At 41.2% G+C, this 20,625-nt stretch overlaps 2 protein-coding genes across 2 annotated transcripts; both read left to right on the top strand.

Annotated features, from left to right (window-relative positions):
- The first annotated feature begins 42 nt into the window (after positions 1-42).
- On the top strand, positions 43-5,187 carry LOC135481228 (SET domain-containing protein 9-like). The gene is made up of 6 exons (XM_064761055.1): positions 43-178; positions 1,222-1,534; positions 2,720-2,843; positions 3,177-3,292; positions 3,764-3,892; positions 4,224-5,187. Exons 2-5 carry the CDS (start codon positions 1,414-1,416, stop codon positions 3,826-3,828), a joined length of 426 nt encoding a protein of 141 aa, XP_064617125.1. The 5' UTR covers positions 43-178; positions 1,222-1,413; the 3' UTR covers positions 3,829-3,892; positions 4,224-5,187.
- A 3,848-nt stretch (positions 5,188-9,035) lies between these two features.
- On the top strand, positions 9,036-19,397 carry LOC135481253 (ATPase ASNA1 homolog). Its single transcript, XM_064761097.1, has 8 exons — positions 9,036-9,175; positions 11,172-11,319; positions 11,621-11,687; positions 12,612-12,705; positions 14,880-15,030; positions 17,750-17,857; positions 18,297-18,497; positions 18,779-19,397. Exons 1-8 carry the CDS (start codon positions 9,036-9,038, stop codon positions 18,899-18,901), a joined length of 1,032 nt encoding a protein of 343 aa, XP_064617167.1. The 3' UTR covers positions 18,902-19,397.
- Positions 19,398-20,625: the final 1,228 nt, after the last annotated feature.

The raw sequence follows: 20,625 nt of genomic DNA, 5'->3' as shown, positions 1-20,625 counted from the left end.
ATGTCAGCGCCCTTAGAAACATCACGCGTCCTTCCCCGATGATGGGGAGTTAGGTTGTTTTTGTTGCCATTAAGTTAAGCAATATTTACTGACATGCTATGTGGAACCGCCTGCTTAAGAAATGGAATCAATATCGATATCGATTTGTTCCCTGGCTGGCTATCAACTTGAAACACAGGTGACACTCATCATCAATCAGTGAATCACATGACCTAGTCTCCCACGCCGTGTCACATTACATGACAGTTGTCACAGGTTGTATATGTGATGCTGTTATGTGGCACATTGACATGTCCTAGAGTTTACAATCTAATTAAACTCTAGTTGTAGTTAAAGATCTGGAAGTAGCACTGGTATAGAAACTCGCTCGATATGACTGAAAACTAGCTCGAAAATCAAGCCTAAGTATGGCTTAATTTACTGATACACGGAGACCGATGCCATCCATACTAGGCCTTACCCAATTTTATAAGTTCACAGTGGATTTCTTGGCTAACTGAAAACAAAAAATCAAGTGAAAAAAAAAAGCAAAAAAGAAAAAACTAACAACATGCATGGATGTAGACCCCAGCCCAGTATGTTACATGTTGTGTATTTATACAGATACAACACCTGGTAGGAGCCTACATGATACATGATTTGACCTCAGCACTCTGGAATACACTCAGCAGCTTTTCATTACTGACGGATTAAGAAACAACACGATGAAAGCATAATAAATGGAGATTGTGTTGCAGAGAGCGCCTGGACTCCTGTTAGACCCACTGTACATCTATCTGAGTTCGTGTAACGACTCATTTATCTAACTGTGGGACATAAAGCCACATGTGGCTCGTCTGGTCAGTGTAGGGATGCAGTATCAGGATGCATGCAGATTTTGTTCAAGTTTAGACCATGAGTACAGTCTGCGACTGCATTCACGAAGTCAGGTGAACATCATCTTGTATAGTAATATATAAATGTATGAAATGTCGCCCACACTATGTCTTAAAGGAAGCTTATGCACTAGCGGCTAATAAGACAAGATGCTTTCCTTGGTTTGGCTGTAGCTTTAAGTCAATGACTATGCCAGGTACCCGATGAGGTGTTTTCCGATAAGCTTTGCTCAGTTAACTCTGCCTATGAGCTAGGATATATAACAGAAATATTAAGTACAGCATCAATTAAGATCAAATCTCAAAAAAAAAAAAATATATAAATTTATTGTGTGATTTATTTCAGAGCTCGGCGATCAGTCCCCTAAGGGTCAACCAGACAAGATTATCGCGGATGAAGATGTTGAGAAGACTTTGTTAAACTTCTTCACAGCTCTCCATGACACCTCTCAGGATGGGATAGATAAAATGGTCCCAATGGTCAGGTGGGACGCCACGTAAATTGCCGCAAGAGGTATGCTCAGAGAACTTAGACCTGATGTTTACCCACCTGGGCTATGCTGTGCAGAGGTGCACAAGTCAGTTAGCAACAGGAGGGACAGGTGTGGCTGTGTGTAGAGGCACGGTTCCCCCAGGCGCCATCGTCTCCATGTACCCAGGTAGCAATTACAGTACCCATCATGTCTTAAAGATTCTGCAGTTCCTTGCACTGGTTGTGGCAAGTGGTTTCTTCTGCGCACTGCCTACTTTCCACTGTGCACTGCCTAATTTCACTGTGCCCTAAGAGGTTTCCTCTATGTACTCCCCTCTTTCCTCCATGCACTGCCTGGTTTCTTTCCTCTATGCACTCCCCTCTTTCCTCCATGCACTGCCTGGTTTCTTTCCTCAATGCACTCCCCCTCTTTGCTCCATGCACTTCCTGGTTTCTTCCCTCTGTGTACACGCCTCTTTCCACCATGCACTGCCTGGTTTTCACAATGCACTGTCTGCTTGTTCTGCACACTGCCTGATTTCCTCTGTGCACTGCCTGATGTCCTTTGTGCACTGCCTGATTTTCCCTGTAATCTGCCTGGTTTCCTTTGAGCACTGCCTCATTTCCTCCATGCACTGCCTGGTTTCGTCTGTGCACTGCCTGGTCACCATTGTGTATTTCCTGGTTTCCTCTGTGCACTGTCTGTTTCCTTTGTACACTGTCTGTTTTCATCTGTGCACTATGTGGTTGCCTTCATGCACTGGCTGGTTTCCTGTCTGCACTGCCAGAATTTCAGCATGTACTACCTGATATCGTCAGTGTATTTTCTGGTCTCCAATAATTTTGTCTGGTTTCCTTTGTCATTCATCTAGTTTCCCCAATCCAAATGCAGGAAATATTAGTGAGTATGGTAATGTGGTACAAGTCAAACAAATAAATAAGTCTGTCAGTTTGAAATTTGTACTGAAAGCTGTCTTTGTAATTGAGATTAGCCAGTGTTAAAGTTCATTGAGGTATTAGAAATAGAACAGGCCCCTGGATCATGAAACGACCTTAGATTTAAGCCAAAATTTGAAATGAATATAAAATTGCTATTTCCTATGTAACAAGGTGAAAGTATTGCTTGACAATGTAAATTCTAGGTAAGGTATTATAGAATAAATTTCAGCTAAAATAACGGAAACGAACATCCCAAATTCAGTCATTTTTGACTTAAGTCTAAGATTGCTTCAAGATCCTGGATGCAGGAGACATACTCTTGTGGGATTTAAATCTTACACACATATTTTATGTTGAAGAAAGTATTGTAGTTCCACTAATTCAAAGTTTGATATTGAACATGAAGATTACAAGCACTTGATTTCACTTCCAGGCACCATATACCTACCCTATGAGCCGATATTCTTCGCCAGTCTTGCTAACCCGTTTATTTTCCGTTGTCTGGATGGAACTCTGATTGACGGCAATGACAAACACTTATCATGGATTATATACAGGTTTGAGACCTCCCATAATACTGCAGTGAAGCGGCACATTTAAGCTTTTGGTTTAGCAGGCCATTAATTAATTGATCTGTTTTATCAACCACACAGAAAGAATATATAAATAATGAAGCAGTATACATGCATGTTAATTAACACATATTGGTTAGAGAGACAAATTTGCTGGTTCTTTTATAAAATTATACTTGTGTAATTCTCACACATGGCTTTTGAAACGCAGAATATTGCCAAGTGCTGCATCAGACAACAAAGAAGCAAATAACTTCATTACTGCTTGCTTTTTAAAAAAAAAAAAATATGTTTCTGTGTTGACATTGTTTTGTAAAGGTCATGCTGCCAAAGAGACCGTATTGGACTGTACCCACTGGGAGATCTCAGCTGGTTAACAAAGTTTCCTGTGAATCCATTGGCTGTAGGGCAATATGTCAATAACCAATCAACACGTAAGCTTTACGTTTGAAAGGGTCATCTCAATTTACGCTTGCCACACTTACACTGACAATCAATTTGATCAAGAAGATTGAGACATTTTACTCTCAACTACTGACCAGTAAACTTAATAACGTTAGTTACAGCCACTGATATAAATTATTGGTATGAAGAATACCTGTTGAACTGTAGGCGATCAAGTGAGGAGAAAAATTGTTCTGTTTGAGTTTTGGCTTTATGTCATTGCCTTTGCCATGTTCATGCATTGCAAAGTGTTTGGTTTCTTCTGAGCACAGAAATCTAACCTCTGGTTATGCAAGTGAAAAGTTCTTGATTATGGATTAAAATTTTTAAGTTACATGGAAATGATTTTTGTTTAAACTTGGTTAAAAGAAAAGGGTTGCTGTTTTGTTTACTCTTTGGTATGAAATATGTGAAGTACAAATAAAAATTGAAGTGAATATACTTGTGTAATTTTCGCGTAGGTTTTGCAGCTAATGTGGCTTATCAAGAGTTTGGACATCCCAGAAGACTTTTCCTCTGCCACTGAGACAGTTCATTCCAAATGTTCATCTAAGGGGAGAGAACTCTGACACAGGGTCACACCAAGAGAGGTCAGTGACATTTCTGACTGTATATAGCTGTACTACTGTATTAAAGTTACAGCTACTCTAACTATGATGGCAACAAATTGTCTTGAAACAGGTTCTGCTCTTATGTGTCTGTTGTTTCCATCTATAACCTCACTCAATTTCTATGTTGATTTTGGCTAAGGTAGTCAATCTGTATTGCTTTACGTGTGAGGACGACACACTTCTTCCTGAATGATTTTGCACATGAACCTAAAACTTTTTTGTATTTGTTTTATTTTCTACAGTGGCTGTTACTTAATTGTTCTACATTATATCAATACAAGTTTTCATTAATCTGTCTGTGTCTCTGCAGGTTGACCAGAGTTGTGGTTCTTGTGTCGACAAGACAAATAGAAGAAGGGGAGGAATTGTTTTCTTCATATTTCACTTTAGTCCACTGATCATCATACTTCACCTTAGTCCATTAATGGTCAGATTTCACCTTAGTCCACTGATCATAATGCTTCACCTTAGTCCATTGATGGCCAGATTTCACCTTAGTCCACTGATCATCATACTTCACCTTAGTCTATTGATAGTCAGATTTCACCTTAGTCCACTGATCATCGTGCTTCACCTTATTCCATTGATAGTCAGATTTCACCTTAGTCCACTGATCATCATGCTTCACCTTAGTCCATTGATGGTGAGATTTCACCTTAGTCCACTGATCATCATGCTTCACCATAGTCCATTGATAGTCAGATTTCACCTTAGTCCACTGATCATCATGATTCACCTTAGTCCGTTGATAGTCAGATTTCACCTTAGTCCACTGATCATCATACTTCACCTTAGTCTATTGATAGTCAGATTTCACCTTAGTCCACTGATCATCATGATTCACCTTAGTCCGTTGATAGTCAGATTTCACCTTAGTCCACTGATCATCATACTTCACCTTAGTCTGTTGATAGTCAGATTTCACCTTAGTCCACTGATCATCATGCTTCACCTTAGTCCATTGATGGTGAGATTTTACCTTAGTCCACTGATCATCATACTTCACCTTATCTGTGTACTGCTATCTGAAAACTTATTTGTTATTACATGTATTAGAAAACAGTTTGAATATTCTGTGGAAATGATGACAGCTGCTTTAATTTGTGTGCGCGTGATACTGTTAGTCTTAATTACTGTCTGTTATTGTAACACGTCATATCTGTGATGGTCATCTTCCTGTGATACCTGAGAAGTGCATCTGATATTGCAGATATTTATTCTGCAAGAAGACATTGCAGGGCTGCGGGACATTGTATACACGCTTACTGTGCATAGAGAAGTAAATAAAAGTTCAAAGATATCTTTTAATTTTGCCATGTTTTGATTTTTCCTGGTCTATGGCATGAATCAACAGGCAAATAAATGAATAAATAATTCATTGAGCGTTTTCAGAGATGAACTGTAAATGAAAGGATTTCAGTAATAATACTAAAACTTCAGGGAAAAATCAACACCAGATTAATTACTTCCTCTATTTGGCTGTTGATTATTGCCATACTTTAGAGTTATTGTATTATACACTGAGGGTCAGTTTTATGGGTGGAGGAAACAGAGATGTCTGTTGTAAACTGACCTTTGGTAAGTTACTGATGAACTCATCCGTTACTGACGAACTATCCATCACTGACAAACTATCCGTTACTGATGAACTATCCGTTACTGATGAACTATCCGTTACTGATGAACTATCCATTACTAACGAACTGTCCATCACTGGACAAACTGTCCATCACTGACAAACTGTCCATCACTGACAAACTGTCCATCACTGACGAACTGTCCATCACTGACGAACTATCCGTGACTGACGTTACTGTCCATCACTGAAAAACTATCCATTACTGACAAACTGTCCATCACTGACGAACTGTCCATCACTGACAAACTATCCATTACTGACAAACTATCCATTACTGACGAACTGTCCATCACTGACAAACTGTCCATCACTGACAAACTGTCCATCACTGACGAACTGTCCATCACTGACAAACTGTCCATCACTGACAAACTATCCATTACTGACGAACTGTCCATCACTGACAAACTGTCCATCACTGACAAACTGTCCCATCACTGACAAACTGTCCATCACTGACGAACTGTCCATCACTGGCAAACTGTCCATCACTGAAAAACTATCCACTACTGACGAACTGTCCATCACTGACAAACTGTCCATCACTGAGAAACTGTCCATCACTGACAAACTGTCCATCACTGATGAACTGTCCATCACTGGCAAACTGTCCATCACTGACAAACTGTCCATCACTGACAAACTATTGGTGACTGACAAACTGTCCATCACTGAAAAACTATCCATTACTGACGAACTGTCCCAACAGTGACAAACTATCCATACTGACGGGACTGTCCATCACTGACAAACTGTCCATCACTGACAAAACTGTCCATTACTGACGAACTGTCATCACTGACAAACTATCCATTATGACGAACTGTCCATCACTGACAAACTGTCCATCACTGACGAAACTGTCCATCACTGACGAACTGTCCATCACTGACAAACTGTTCCATCACTGACAAACTATCCATTACTGACAAACTGTCCATCACTGACAAACTGTCCATCACTGATGAACTGTCCATCACTGACAAACTATCCATTACTGACGAACTGTCCATCACTGACAAACTATCCATTACTGATTGAACTGTCCATCACTGACAAACTGTCCATCACTGACAAACTATCCATACTGACAAACTGTCCATCACTGACAAACTGTCCATCACTGACAAACTGTCCATCACTGGCAACTGTCCATCACTGACGAACTGTCCATCACTGACAAACTATCCGTGACTGACAAACTGTCCATCACTGGAAAAACTATCCATTACTGACGAACTGTCCATCACTGACAAACTATCCCATACTGACGGACTGTCCATCACTGACAAACTGTCCATCACTGACGAACTGTCCATCACTGACAAACTATCCATTACTGACGAACTGTCCATCACTGACAAACTGTCCATCACTGACGAACTGTCCACTGACGAACTGTCCATCACTGACAAACTATCCATTACTGACGAACTGTCCATCACTGACAAACTATCCATTACTGATGAACTGTCCATCACTGACAAACTATTCGTGACTGACAAACTGTCCATCACTGAAAAACTATCCATTCTGGACCTGTCCAACAGTGACAAACTATCCATACTGAACGGACTGTCCATCACTGACAAAACTGTCCATCACTGACAAACTGTCCATCACTGACGAACTGTCCATCACTGACAAACCATCCATTACTGACGAACTGTCCATCACTGACAAACTATCCATTACTGATGAACCTGTCCATCACTGACAAACTGTCCATCACTGACAAACTATCCATTACTGACGAACTGTCCATCACTGACAAACTGTCCATCACTGATGAACTGTCCATCACTGACAAACCTATCCATTACTGACGAACTGTCCATCACTGACAAACTATCCATTACTGATGAACTGTCCATCACTGATGAACCTGTCCATCACTGACAAACCATCCATTACTGACGAACTGTCCATCACTGACAAACTATCCATTACTGATGAACTGTCCATCACTGACAAACTGTCCATCACTGACAAACTGTCCATCACTGACAAACTGTCCATCACTGACAAACTATCCATTACTGACGAACTGTCCATCACTGACAAACTATTCATTACTGATGAACTGTCCATCACTGACAAACTGTCCATCATTGACAAACTATTCATTACTGACGAACTGTCCATCACTGACAAACTGTCCATCACTGACGAACTGTCCATCACTGACAAACTATCCATTACTGACGAACTGTCCATCACTGACAAACTATCCATTACTGATGAACTGTCCATAACTGACAAACTGTCCATCACTGACAAACTATCCATTACTGACGAACTGTCCATCACTGACAAACTGTCCATCACTGACGAACTGTCCATTACTGATGAACTGTCCATCACTGACAAACTATCCATTACTGACGAACTGTCCATCACTGACAAACTGTCCATCACTGACGGATTGTCCATCACTGACAAACTATCCATTACTGACAAACTGTCCATCACTGACAAACTATCCATTACTGATGAACTGTCCATCACTGACAAACTATCCATTACTGATGAACTGTCCATCACTGACAAACTGTCCATCACTGACAAACTGTCCATCACTGACAAACTATCCATTACTGATGAACTGTCCATCACTGACAAACTGTCCATCACTGACAAACTATCCATTACTGACAAACTGTCCATCACTGACAAACTGTCCATCACTGACGAACTGTCCATTACTGACGAACTGTCCATCACTGACAAACTATCCATTACTGACGAACTGTCCATCACTGACAAACTGTCCATCACTGACGAACTGTCCATCACTGACAAACTATCCATTACTGACGAACTGTCCATCACTGACAAACTATCCATTACTGATGAACTGTCCATCACTGACAAACTGTCCATCACTGACGAACTGTCCATCACTGACAAACTATTCGTTACTGACGAGCTGACCATCACTGACAAACTCTCCATTACTGACGAACTGTCCATCACTGACAAACTATCCCTGATGTGATGTAGAGATATGCGCACATTTGTGGTGGAAGACAAGTGGTGTTCAGCTAATGTTAAAGGCGCAGAAAGTGGCGCGAATCTACAAATTCCCAGTCCAAGGCTGGGTTTGGACTCTCACTTCATGTGTGATAGCGATTAAAAGGCAAGCGTCTTAATCATGATATCAAACCTTGCTCCTGAAGGAATTAAAGCGCCTCTGAAAGTTCCAATTATTTGTTCACAAATTACAAATAACAGGTTGGCCTACCCTGTAAAGAATAGATAGGAGATTATGAGAGATGGTTGGAGAATCTTCGTACAGTGTTTGTCACGTTTTGGGTCCCACAAAAATGCCGCGTGGCTATCACCCCAGCAGTATATAAGTAACTAATGTTTATCAAGTGTAAATTTTGACAGTTTCATCATTGTGCAACATTTCAAGGGAGATGAGGAACCAAGGGTGATGTCTGACGGGTTATCTCCCTTATCACGGGTGTATTTTAAATAATGGCCACTGCCAGCGGAGGTGGAGGATACGGGGATGATTTTGAACCTCTTGATCCCAACCTTAGAAATGTTTTAGACCAACATTCACTGAAATGGGTGTTTGTCGGCGGAAAAGGAGGTGTAGGCAAAACGACAACAAGGTACATGAGTAATTCTGAGCCTACCACCGGAATCACAGAACAACAACAACATAGAGCACATTTCACGCGAACTATTGTTTGCCCAATTTTTCACTCACGCTTACCTGTCTTTGACTTTCACAAAAAACGAAAATAGGAAGGTCACAGTGAACCACATCATTCTGTTACCAGATTTAAATTGTTCTACAAAACACATTAAATTTCTATGGAACTGTAAATTAAGGGTCTCCTGATGTCAAATATTAACAAATTCGCTATCGACCATATCTTAGTTTATGCTAAACATAACCCAACAGTGAAAGACAGAAAATAATCGTTATAGATACAGCATATATAAAACTAACAGGAATAAGATTAATCTAATTTTATTCAATGGCAATGGACTAAAACATGCATATCTCTTTGTATTTCTCATATACAGGTACATGTATAAACTATCCCATAAAATAACACAGATGTGGTAATGTAGAGCGTCCCACCTGAGATTTCTGAAATCATATTTCATATCAATGAACAGCTAAAGAAATGTAAGCGACATAAACCATAAACTTTGGATGATTTATTTGACACAGTCAGGAATTTCCAAAAATGCGGATATGGTGACATGAAGAGATGCACACAGCTTGTTTTGTGTCATAGTCAGCGACATTAAGTTTAAAATTTAGAAACTTCGGCACGTTCTTGTCCATGCCAATGTCTGACAAGATAATGCCATATAAGCAGAAATTGTTTTTTGACTGTATCACCATCATATGGTCTGTATACTCTATGTGTTCCTCAGGAGTATTTTCATGGGTTGGGTGTTGTGCTGTGTAAAATAGGGACAAAGCTACAGTCAGATACAGATATGCACATTTTCTGACAAATGCCACATCAGGATACCCTTAAACAGTTCAGAGGATCAAAACAGGATTTAGACTCGCATGTAGTCATGGGTGTGTAACCATATTATTATGTGCAGGTACCTTTCCAAAGGTTTACTTCCTCTTGTTTTGTAAGATGTTTAGGGTATTTCCCTTATGCTACTGAAGTACATGTAGGCCGACCTTACTGTTGGTAACTTGCGTAAATGTTTACATATGACAAGTGAATTAGCCTTAACAGGCTTGATTAGCATCATAAGAATATATGCAACACAAAAGGCAAAAGGAGAAAAAAGCAAAGCATACGTTTTAGTGTTAACATGGTTAGTTTCAAATTTTGTTTGTTCACATGAGTGTTGCTTGTCAGGAATAATACATTATAAACAGAGAGCAGGGCCTCCATGGTCAGCAGCCTCTCACCAATGTGTTCGCTGTGAGTTCAAGTCCAGCTCATGCTGGCTACCTCCAGCAAAAGGTCTTCCAGAAACCTGCGCATGGTCGTGGTTTTCCCCTGGGTCCTGTCAAGTTGTCTCCCACCACAAGAATGTGAAATACCCTTGAGTGTGGCATAAAACACCAATCAAATAAAAAAGTATTAATGAATGTAGCCAATCGCTGTGACACCCTGTGTTCAAGATGAGACAAAATCACCAAAAAAAAGTACAAACAAAAGGACAGAAATTATTGATATGTGTAAACACAGCATATACATGATGTCCATTCTGTACTGTACACAACACTGCTCTGTACTGTCAAGTCACAGTTTTAACATTGTATATAGCAGATGAAAAATCAAGATATGTGATTTCCTTCAAATTTAAAGGCCGTTGTGAAAACCTCAAGGTTTTACCTAATTCCTTTATTACCCCTTAGCAACACCTCAACGCCACCCTCTCCCTGCAACCAGAGATTGAGAATGGCTCGGTAGGCAGTAGCCACGCTATCTGTGTTGGGGCATACCTTGTAGATGTAGGCATGAGTCTTAACTCATCAGGATTTGCTTAGTTCCTGAGTAAGCAACGGTTTCAGGTTCACCTTGAAAAAGATGCTAGTGTTTACCCATGTGTCAGTCATGGTGGCTGTAGAGCGTGTAGAAGTAGAGCAGTCTGAAGCTGATGTTCTATCTGTTGCAGCTGCTGTCTGTCTGTGCAGCTAGCGCGCGTCAGGGAGACGGTCCTTATTATATCGACAGACCCAGCACACAATATTTCTGATGCTTTTGACCAGAAGTTCTCCAAAGTTCCCAGTCTAGTCAAAGGATACACTAATCTGTATGCTATGGTAAGTTAATTTGTGTGTTTTAATCTTCCAAGACAGAACTCCAAACTGTAATTAAAAAATATATATGAAAAGTACATATATTTAATTAATGGTATAAAAAACAGTGGGTGGGATTTATATTTATATTGGTTACATCTGTATCTGTGTTCAAAGGTAACTCTTTTCAGGCCATTATTTTTTGGCCATTGTGATAGAGATTTCATTTGGAATCCTGTTCATTTCTCATCTACTTAAGTATTTGACTGAAGTCTAAAGCCAAAGATTCTAAACTAGCTTCTAATAAAAGTAACCTTTTTTACAGGAAATTGACCCTAATCTAGGAATGTCCGAGCTACCAGAAGAGTACTTTGAGCAGGAAAACTCTGGAGGTGTGTATGTCTGAGCTGTAGCGAGTGGCAAAGAAACAATCTCAGGTGTACCATATAACAAATAAACAATCTCAAGCTGTAGCATGTGACAAACAGTCTCACCTGTAGTGTGAGACAGAAATGTTCTCAGCTGTAGCACGAGACAAATGAGCAATCTCAGTTGTAGAATGTAATAGACAATCTTTATTGTAGCATTTGACAAACAGTCTCACCTGTAGCATGAGATAAACAAATCTCAGCTGTTGCATGAGACAGATAAACAATCTCAGTTGTAGCATGAGACATTAACAGTCTCAGCTATAGCATGAGACAGATAAACAATCTCAGCAGTAACATGAAATAAATAAACAATCTTACTATCCTTGCTGTAGCATGTGGTATAAAATAAACATTCTCCACTTTAGCATGAGACAAATGAGACTGTATCATGGAATGAACAATCTCTGCTGTAGCATTTGACAAATAAACAATCTCAGCTGTAGCATGTGACAAATAAACAGTCTCGCCTGTAAAATGACAGAAATGGTCTCACTTGTAGCATGAGACAATCTCCGCTGTAGCATGTAACAGATAATCTGTTAAAGTTGTAGCAGGTGACAGGTAAACAATCTCAGCTGTAGCAGGTGACAGATGGACAATCTCACTGGTGGCATGTGACAGAGGAACAAGCCCACCTGTAATGTGTAACAATCCCGGCTGTCACATGTGATAGATAAACAATGAACCTAGTTATGAAACTCTTGGTCTAAGAATTGCGACTACTGATTTATGAAAAATTTCATCAATCAAAAAATAAAAAATATGAGATCAGTAAATTTTTAAGCCTTTGGAATTCTAGGATTTTCTTCAAGCTCTACACCCCCAAAGAACTGTTAGGCTTGTCCAACCCCTGTGATGCTGTAGCTGTCTGATTGTCATCACCAGGTGTACTGGGGAGACAAGGTCGGGCGGTCATGCAGGAACTGATGGGTGCTTTCCCTGGGATTGATGAGGCCATGAGCTTCGCAGAGGTCATGAGGTGAGGTTTTAACTTGACTGAGGTCAGGGGTGGAAATCTAGCCTTTGGGCAGAGGTCATGAGGTGGGCACTATACCTGGCTTAGGTCAGCGGAGGAAATGTAGTCTGTGAGCAGAGGTCAGGGGAGGAAATCTAATCTCTGGACAGAGGTCAGAGAGGGAAATCTGGTCTTTCGGCAGAGGTCAGGGGAGGAAATCTAATCTCTGGGCAGCGGTCAAAGAGGGAAATCTGGTCTTTCGGCAGAGGTCAGGGCAGGAAATCTAGTCTCTGGGCAGAGGTCAGGGGAGGAAATCTGGTCGTTGGGCAGAGGTCAGGGGAAGAAATCTAGTTTCTGGGAAGAGGTCAGGGTAGGAAACCTTGTCTTTGGGCAGAGGTCAGGGGAGGAAATCTAGTCTCTGGGCAGAAGTCAGGACAGGACCAGGAAATCTAGTCTCTGGGCAGAAGTCAGGCAGGAAATCTAGTCTCTGGGCAGAAGTCAGGGCAGGAATCTAGTCTCTGGGCAGAAGTCAGGGCAGGAAATCTAGTCTCTGGGCAGAAGTCAGAGGCAAGAATCTAGTCTCTGGGCAGAAGTCAGGGCAGGAAATCTAGTCTCTGGGCAGAAGTCAGGGCAGGAAATCTAGTCTCTGAGGCAGACCAGTCAGGACAGGAAATCTAGTCTCTGGGCAGAAGTCAGGGCAGGAAATCTAGTCTCTGGGCAGAAGTCAGGGCAGGAAATCTAGTCTCTGGGCAGAGGTCAGGGCAGGAAATCTAGTCTCTGGGCAGAAGTCAGGGCAGGAATCTAGTCTCTGGGCAGAAGTCAGGACAGGAAATCTAGTCTCTGGGCAAAGTCTGGGCAGAAGTCAGGCAGGAAATCTAGTCTCTGGGCAGAAGTCTGGGCAGAAGTCAGGGCAGGAAATCTAGTCTCTAGGCAGAAGTCAGGGCAGGAAATCTAGTCTCTGGGCAGAGGTCAGGGCAGGAAATCTAGTCTCTGGGCAGAGGTCATGGCAGGAAATCTAGTCTCTGGGCAGAAGTCAGGGCAGGAAATCTAGTCTCTGGGCAGAGGTCAGGGCAGGAAATCTAGTCTCTGGCAGAAGTGAGGACAGGAAATCTAGTCTCTGGCAGAAGTCAGGGCAGGAAATCTAGTCTCTGGGCAGAGGTCAGGGCAGGAAATTTAGTCTCTGGGCAGAAGTCAGGACAGGAAATCTAGTCTCTGGGCAGAAAGACCAGGGCCTCTGGCCACAGACCCCTATTAATTTTCCATAAGCGACAATGTTAACGTTTAGCACTGTAGCTCAGTCCCAAACATTCCATGGCCAATAAGCTTTGGTGCATACCTGCCCAGCCTGTGAGAAAGAAACCATTAAAATCTTGACATAGGCTGACTGTCAAAATCTGGACCTTTCTATGCCGGCAGCTGGGAGGGGCGCCTAGCTACGCCAAGGGGATGTCACTCGCAGCCTCATCACCACTTATATGCTTGTGTCCTCTCGCCCAGAATTTCAAACTTTCATCATTAAAACTCATACCTGTCCAAAGCTTAGACAATTTCCATCATGTTGACTCCAAGCATACAATGTACACCCAAAATTTGGCAGCCAAAAAGAGTTTTACACCCTTAAATACACAGAATTACATTCGTCCCACCTGAAAAACTGAAGTTGTAATGGGGGTCTGTGTCATCTCTTACATACATAGAGCGAGAGTTCAGGACCTTGATGTCATTTACATACGACCTGTTCGTTTGGAAATGGCTTGCACTGGCACATATGGGTACTGTGTAGATGTTAATTGTAAATTCAGTACAGGTGGAAATGTACGTTCATGTGATTTCTTTATGTATTTATTTTGTGTTTTACACCGTACTCAAGAATATTTCGTTTACACAATGCCTACCAGCATTATGGTGTAAGAAAACTGGACAGGTCCCGGGGAAAAACCACAACAATCTGCAGGCTGCTGGCAGACCTTCCCACATATGACCGAGGAGGAAGCCAACATGAGGTGGACTTGATCTCACGCTGACGGCATTGCTGAGAGGCTTCCGAGACACTTTGCTTGCCTTGCCGTTGCGTACTAACCACTCGACCAAGAAGGCGCCAAGTATTCATAAGATTATGTACATATATGTTCTACAAGGTAGAAAATTTTGATCTTAGTCAGTCTATTGCGGAAATGTGTATTATGTGTGTTTTGTAGGCTGGTGAAGGGGATGAACTTCTCCGTGGTAGTTTTTGACACGGCCCCCACAGGCCACACCCTCCGCCTTCTCTCCTTCCCTAGTGTCGTAGAGAAAGGACTGGGAAAACTGCTCAGGCTGAAGAATCAAATCAGCCCTTTTATATCACAGGTAAGTTTTGTGTTTCAAGTATTTTTTATTTTTGTCTCAGTGTATATGCACCCGTGATTTGTACTAAGCTAGTTTACATTGTTGTTCATAAAGACGTAGTAGTCATGACATCAGTAGCACTTGTCACAGTGCTCTTATAATACACCCTGCCCGTCCATTTTTGAGGTAACAATGGCGTGAAGTCCTCCTTCACACTATGTTCTGACTCTGGTTTGTTGTAGGTGGGAGGGCTGTCAGGAATGGTTTATGTTCTGACTTCTGACTCTGGTTTGTTGTCGGTGGGAGGGTTGTCAGGAATGGCTTATGTTCTGACTTTTGACTCTGGTTTGTTGTCGGTGGGAGGGCTGTCAGGAATGGCTTATGTTCTGACTGTTGACTCTGGTTTGTTGTCGGTGGGAGGGTTGTCAGGAATGGCTTATGTTCTGACTTTTGACTCTGGTTTGTTGTCGGTGGGAGGGCTGTCAGGAATGGCTTATGTTCTGACTGTTGACTCTGGTTTGTTGTAGGTGTGAGGGCTGATAGGAATGGCTTATGTTCTGACTGTTGACTCTGGTTTGTTGTAGGTTGGAGGGTTGTCAGGAATGGCTTATGTTCTGATTTTTGACTCTGGTTTGTTGTAGGTGAGAGGGCTGTTAGGAATGGATTATGTTCTGACTGTTGACTCTGGTTTGTTGTAGGTTGGAGGCTTCTCAGAAATGGCTTATGTTCTGACTTTTGACACTGGTTTGTTGTAGGAGGGGGGGTTTGTTAGGAATGGCTTATGTTCTGACTGTTGACTCTTGTTTGTTGTAGGTGAGAGGTGTGTCAGAAATGGTTTATGTTCTAACATTTGACTCTGGTTTGTTGTAGGTGAGAGGGCTGTTAGGAATGGATTATGTTCTGACTGTTGACTCTTGTTTGTTGTAGGTGGGAGGGCTGTTAGGAATGGCTTATGTTCTGACTGTTGACTCTTGTTTGTTGTAGGTGGGAGGGCTGTTAGGAATGGCTTATGTTCTGACTGTTGACTCTTGTTTGTTGTAGGTGAGAGGCTTGTCAGGAATGGCTTATTTTCTAACTTTTTGTTGTAGGTGGGAGGCTTGTCAGGAATAGCTTATGTCCTAACATTTGACTCTGGTTTGTTGTAGGTGGGAGGCTTCTCAGAAATGGCTTATGTTCTGATTGTTGACTCTGGTTTGTTGTAGGTGGGAGGGCTGTTAGGAATGGCTTATGTTCTGACTGTTGACTCTTGTTTGTTGTAGGTGGGAGGGCTGTTAGGAATGGCTTATGTTCTGACTGTTGACTCTTGTTTGTTGTAGGTGAGAGGCTTGTCAGGAATGGCTTATTTTCTAACTTTTTGTTGTAGGTGGGAGGCTTGTCAGGAATAGCTTATGTCCTAACATTTGACTCTGGTTTGTTGTAGGTGGGAGGCTTGTCAGAAATGGCTTATTTTCTAACTTTTTGTTGTAGTTGGGAGGGCTGTTAGGAATGGCTTATGTTCTGACTGTTGACTCTTGTTTGTTGTAGGTGCAAGGTGTGTCAGAAATGCCTTATGTTCTAACGTTTCACTCTGGTTTGTTGTAGGTGGGAGGCTTGTCAGGAAATGGCATATGTTCTAACTTTTTGTTCTAGGTGGGAGGGTTGTCAGGAATGGCTTATGTTCTAACATTTGACTCTGGTTTGTTGTAGGTGGGAGGCTTGTTAGGAATGGCTTTTGTTCTGACTTTTGACACTGGTTTGTTGTGGGTGGGAGGGTTGTCAGAAATGGCTTATGTCCTGACTTCTGACACTGGTTTGTTGTAGGTGGAAGGCTTGTCAGGAATGGCTTATGTTCTAATTTTTTGTTGTAGGTGGGAGAGCTGTCAGGAATGGCTTATGTTCTGACTGAGATTCTTGTTTGTTGTAGGTGAGAGATTTGTTAGGAATGGCTTATGTTCTGACTTTTGACTCTGGTTTGTTGTAGGTGGAAGGTGTGTCAGGAAGGGCTTATGTTCTAACATTTTATACTTTGGTTTGTTATAGGTGGGAGGTTTGTCAGGAATGGCTTATGTTCTAACATTTGACTCTTTATTGTTGTAGGTGGGAGGGTTGTCAGGAATGGCTTATGTTCTGACTATTGACTCTGGTTTGTTGTAGGTGAGAGGGTTGTCAGGAATGGCTTATGTTTTGACTGTTGACTCTGGTTTGTTGTAGGTGGGAGGGTTGTCAGGAATGGCTAATGTTCTGACTATTCACTCTGGTTTGTTGTAGGTGAGAGGTTTGTCAGGAATGGCTTATGTTCTGACTTTTTGTTGTAGGTGAGAGGGTTGTCAGGAATGGCTTATGTCCAGACTGTTGACTCTGGTTTGTTGTAGGTGAGAGGGTTGTCAGGAATGGCTTATGTTCTGACTGTTGACTCTGGTTTGTTGTAGGTGTGAGGGTTGTCAGGAATGGTTTATGTTCTGACTTTTGACTCTGGTTTGTTGTAGGTGTGAGGGTTGTCAGGAATGGTTTATGTTCTGACTTTTGACTCTGGTTTGTTGTAGGTGTGAGGGTTGTCAGGAATGGTTTATGTTCTGACTTTTGACTCTGGTTTGTTGTAGGTGGGAGGTGTGTCAGGAATGGTTTATGTTCTGACTTTTGACTCTGGTTTGTTGTAGGTGTGAGGGTTGTCAGGAATGGTTTATGTTCTGACTTTTGACTCTGGTTTGTTGTAGGTGGGAGGGTTGTCAGGAATGGCTTATGTTCTGACTTTTTGTTGTAGGTGGGAGGGCTGTTAGGATTACAGGACATGAACGCTGACCAAATGACACAAAAAGTTGAGGAAATTTTGCCAACAATAAAAAGCGTCAATGAACAGTTTAAAAATCCGGTAAGTCTATTACAGTCTATTGACAAAGACTTCTTTCAATATAATGTATGCTTAAGTTTGTAACCAAAACAGATCAGTCTTTGAGGTGCGAATTATTCGACTGGCTTGTATTGTGAAATGTCTCATTAAAGAATGGCTTTTACGGGATTCTGAACAATGACATGTGATGTACACAAATCATTCTTCTCTCTGTGTAGTTTTCTTAACCTCATCTTGATTGAACTCCTCGTCTTGATTGAACTCCTCATCTTGATTGAACTCGTCTTGATTGAACTCCTCATTTTGATTGAATGAACATTTTACCATTTATCAGCCTTTATGATGGAATGTAAATCTTGAATTGTTTGGTACTTATTCATATTTTTGCAGGAGCACATTTCTAAATCCTGAATTACATTTCTGTCCAGTGTTTATCATGAGGGATGTTTGCGTGTTTCAGGAACAGACAACATTCATCTGTGTGTGTATAGCAGAGTTTTTGTCATTGTATGAGACAGAACGGTTGGTGCAGGAGCTCACAAAGTTCCAGATTGATGTGCGGAACATTATTGTCAACCAGTTACTGTTTCTGTCCAAGGGTCAGCAGCCGTGTAAGATGTGTATGGCCAGACACAAAATACAAGCCAAATACCTGGACCAGGTCAGTTCTGTCCTCCTTGCCCAGTTCAACCTTGTATTGGGCAAGTATCAGATCCTTCAGATTCGGCACCACTTGTCTTTCCAATCTCGTAAAGACTGTAGTATGGACGTTTTCTATATTTAAAAAGCACAGGAAAAGCCGACAATTAACATACCATACATTTAAAATCACATATAGAGGGAAAACTTTGATAAAAAGCCAAGTGTTTGTGTTTTATGTTTGGGCTCCACACTATAAAATTATTCTGCCCAACCAAGAAGATGTGTTTTTTGTTGTTGCAGATAGCAGATTTGTATGAAGATTTCCACATCACCAAACTGCCCCTACAGGAGGAAGAAGTGCGAGGTGTGGACAGAGTACATCAGTTCTCCCAGTACTTAGTGGACGCTTATACACCAGACTGACCACAAATGGCTGGGACATACGAATAACCTGAGTGACCTTGAGGTGACTGCAGTGACCTTGAGCAGACTGCAATGACCATGAGTAGACTTTGGTGACCTTGAGCTGACCTGTGTATGCTTGGCTTAACCTTCTTGAATGACAGACTTGACCTCGGCATATTGTAAAAGTTTAAGACTTGTGTAGGATTCAGATACTGAGAGGTTATACAAAAACTCTGAAAACTCATGCATTTATTGTACTGTAGTCTTAGTTTTGTTTTCGGGTATTTATTTAAATATATGTGGAATTATGAAATATTGATATCTAATCTAATATTTGTACAGTTATCTTTTGTTAGTAGCTCGAACAGCTTAGGGTTTAGTTGAAAAAAGTAAGCTCAAGGAAAAGGTTGATGGTGCATGTATTGTTGGTCAGGACACATTCTAACATTTATACCAGTGGTAAGACCATGGTATGAACATGTTTTGCAATCTTTGATGTATTAAAAATCATCCTTTACTTTATCTGTGTAATAAAACTGTGATTGAATGTTTCTGAATGTTAAGTCTTTATAACCTGAAATGTGTAAGGTGACCAGCTTATTACTGAACTGATGCATGGATGACGTCAGAACGCGATTGGGATCCAGTTGGTGTTATGGCTAATTCTGGCCACAGCAGATCAGACTATGACAGATGAGGTTGTGTAGTGTAATCCAGCTAAGGCTGGTTTGGCTGCTGCATAAGTCAGGATGTTTGTTAGGGATCTGGTCAAGAGCTGTGGTTTTCGTGGGGCTGATATTTCGTTCAGAATTAACACAATTGTCGTTAAACATGTATAGTTCTTTGCATTTTGAAATTTGAAAATGCTGAAGTTTGTTGAACTTTTCATGTCTTAATGCCCTGCACATGTATTCAGTTTATAGTTTTAACTGTGGTATACATTATACATGTTGTACACAATGTACATGTTGTACAAGGTGTACACGTACACATTGTACACGTTACAGTGTATATCTTTCGAATCTCTTCTAAGGAAAGGCATTCAAACCTATGAACACCCCTCAACCCAAACTAATTGCATCAAAAACATGTGTTGAAATTGTAGATACATTCATGTAAGCTCATATGGAACACTTACGTTAATCAAAGCTATAGTTGTTTTTGCTGTACATGCATGTATGTATTCAGTTTCTAGTATATACATACACTTAAAATGCAGGAAATGCAATGTAAAACTCAACCTTGACATTTTTGAAACACATGGATGTATGGTTATGTGAGATGTACATGAGATGGAACACACCCAGACAGTACTCCCCTGGACACATTTTAGGGACTGGTTTAGGGTTTCACACTTGGCTATCCAGACTTCCAAACCTGACCAGTTTACTCCTTCCTTCCAGTGTTTGTCACCTATTCAAGGCATGAGTTCAGTGTATTATTATACCACCAAATTATTTGTAAGTTTGTAGTAATCTCGGATAACTCTTGTACATGTCACACTGACCTGTGATGCATGTGTCACACAGTTGTCTGTGTTATGTCTCCAGGATCTGTACTGAATGTCACATTGACCTGTGTCAAATGTGACACACTTACCTGTGATGCATGTGTCACACAGTTGTCTGTGTTATGTCTCAAGGATCTGTACTGAATGTCACATTGACCTGTGTCAAATGTGACACAGTGACCTGTGATGCATGTGTCACACAATTGGCTGTGTTATGTCTCCAGGATCTGTA

This window comes from Liolophura sinensis, unplaced genomic scaffold, assembly GCF_032854445.1.
Source record: "Liolophura sinensis isolate JHLJ2023 unplaced genomic scaffold, CUHK_Ljap_v2 scaffold_14, whole genome shotgun sequence".
Lineage (NCBI taxonomy): Eukaryota > Metazoa > Mollusca > Polyplacophora > Chitonida > Chitonidae > Liolophura > Liolophura sinensis.
The sequence above is the reverse complement of the archived record's forward strand: the minus strand, read 5'-3'. Positions and strand labels throughout refer to the sequence as shown.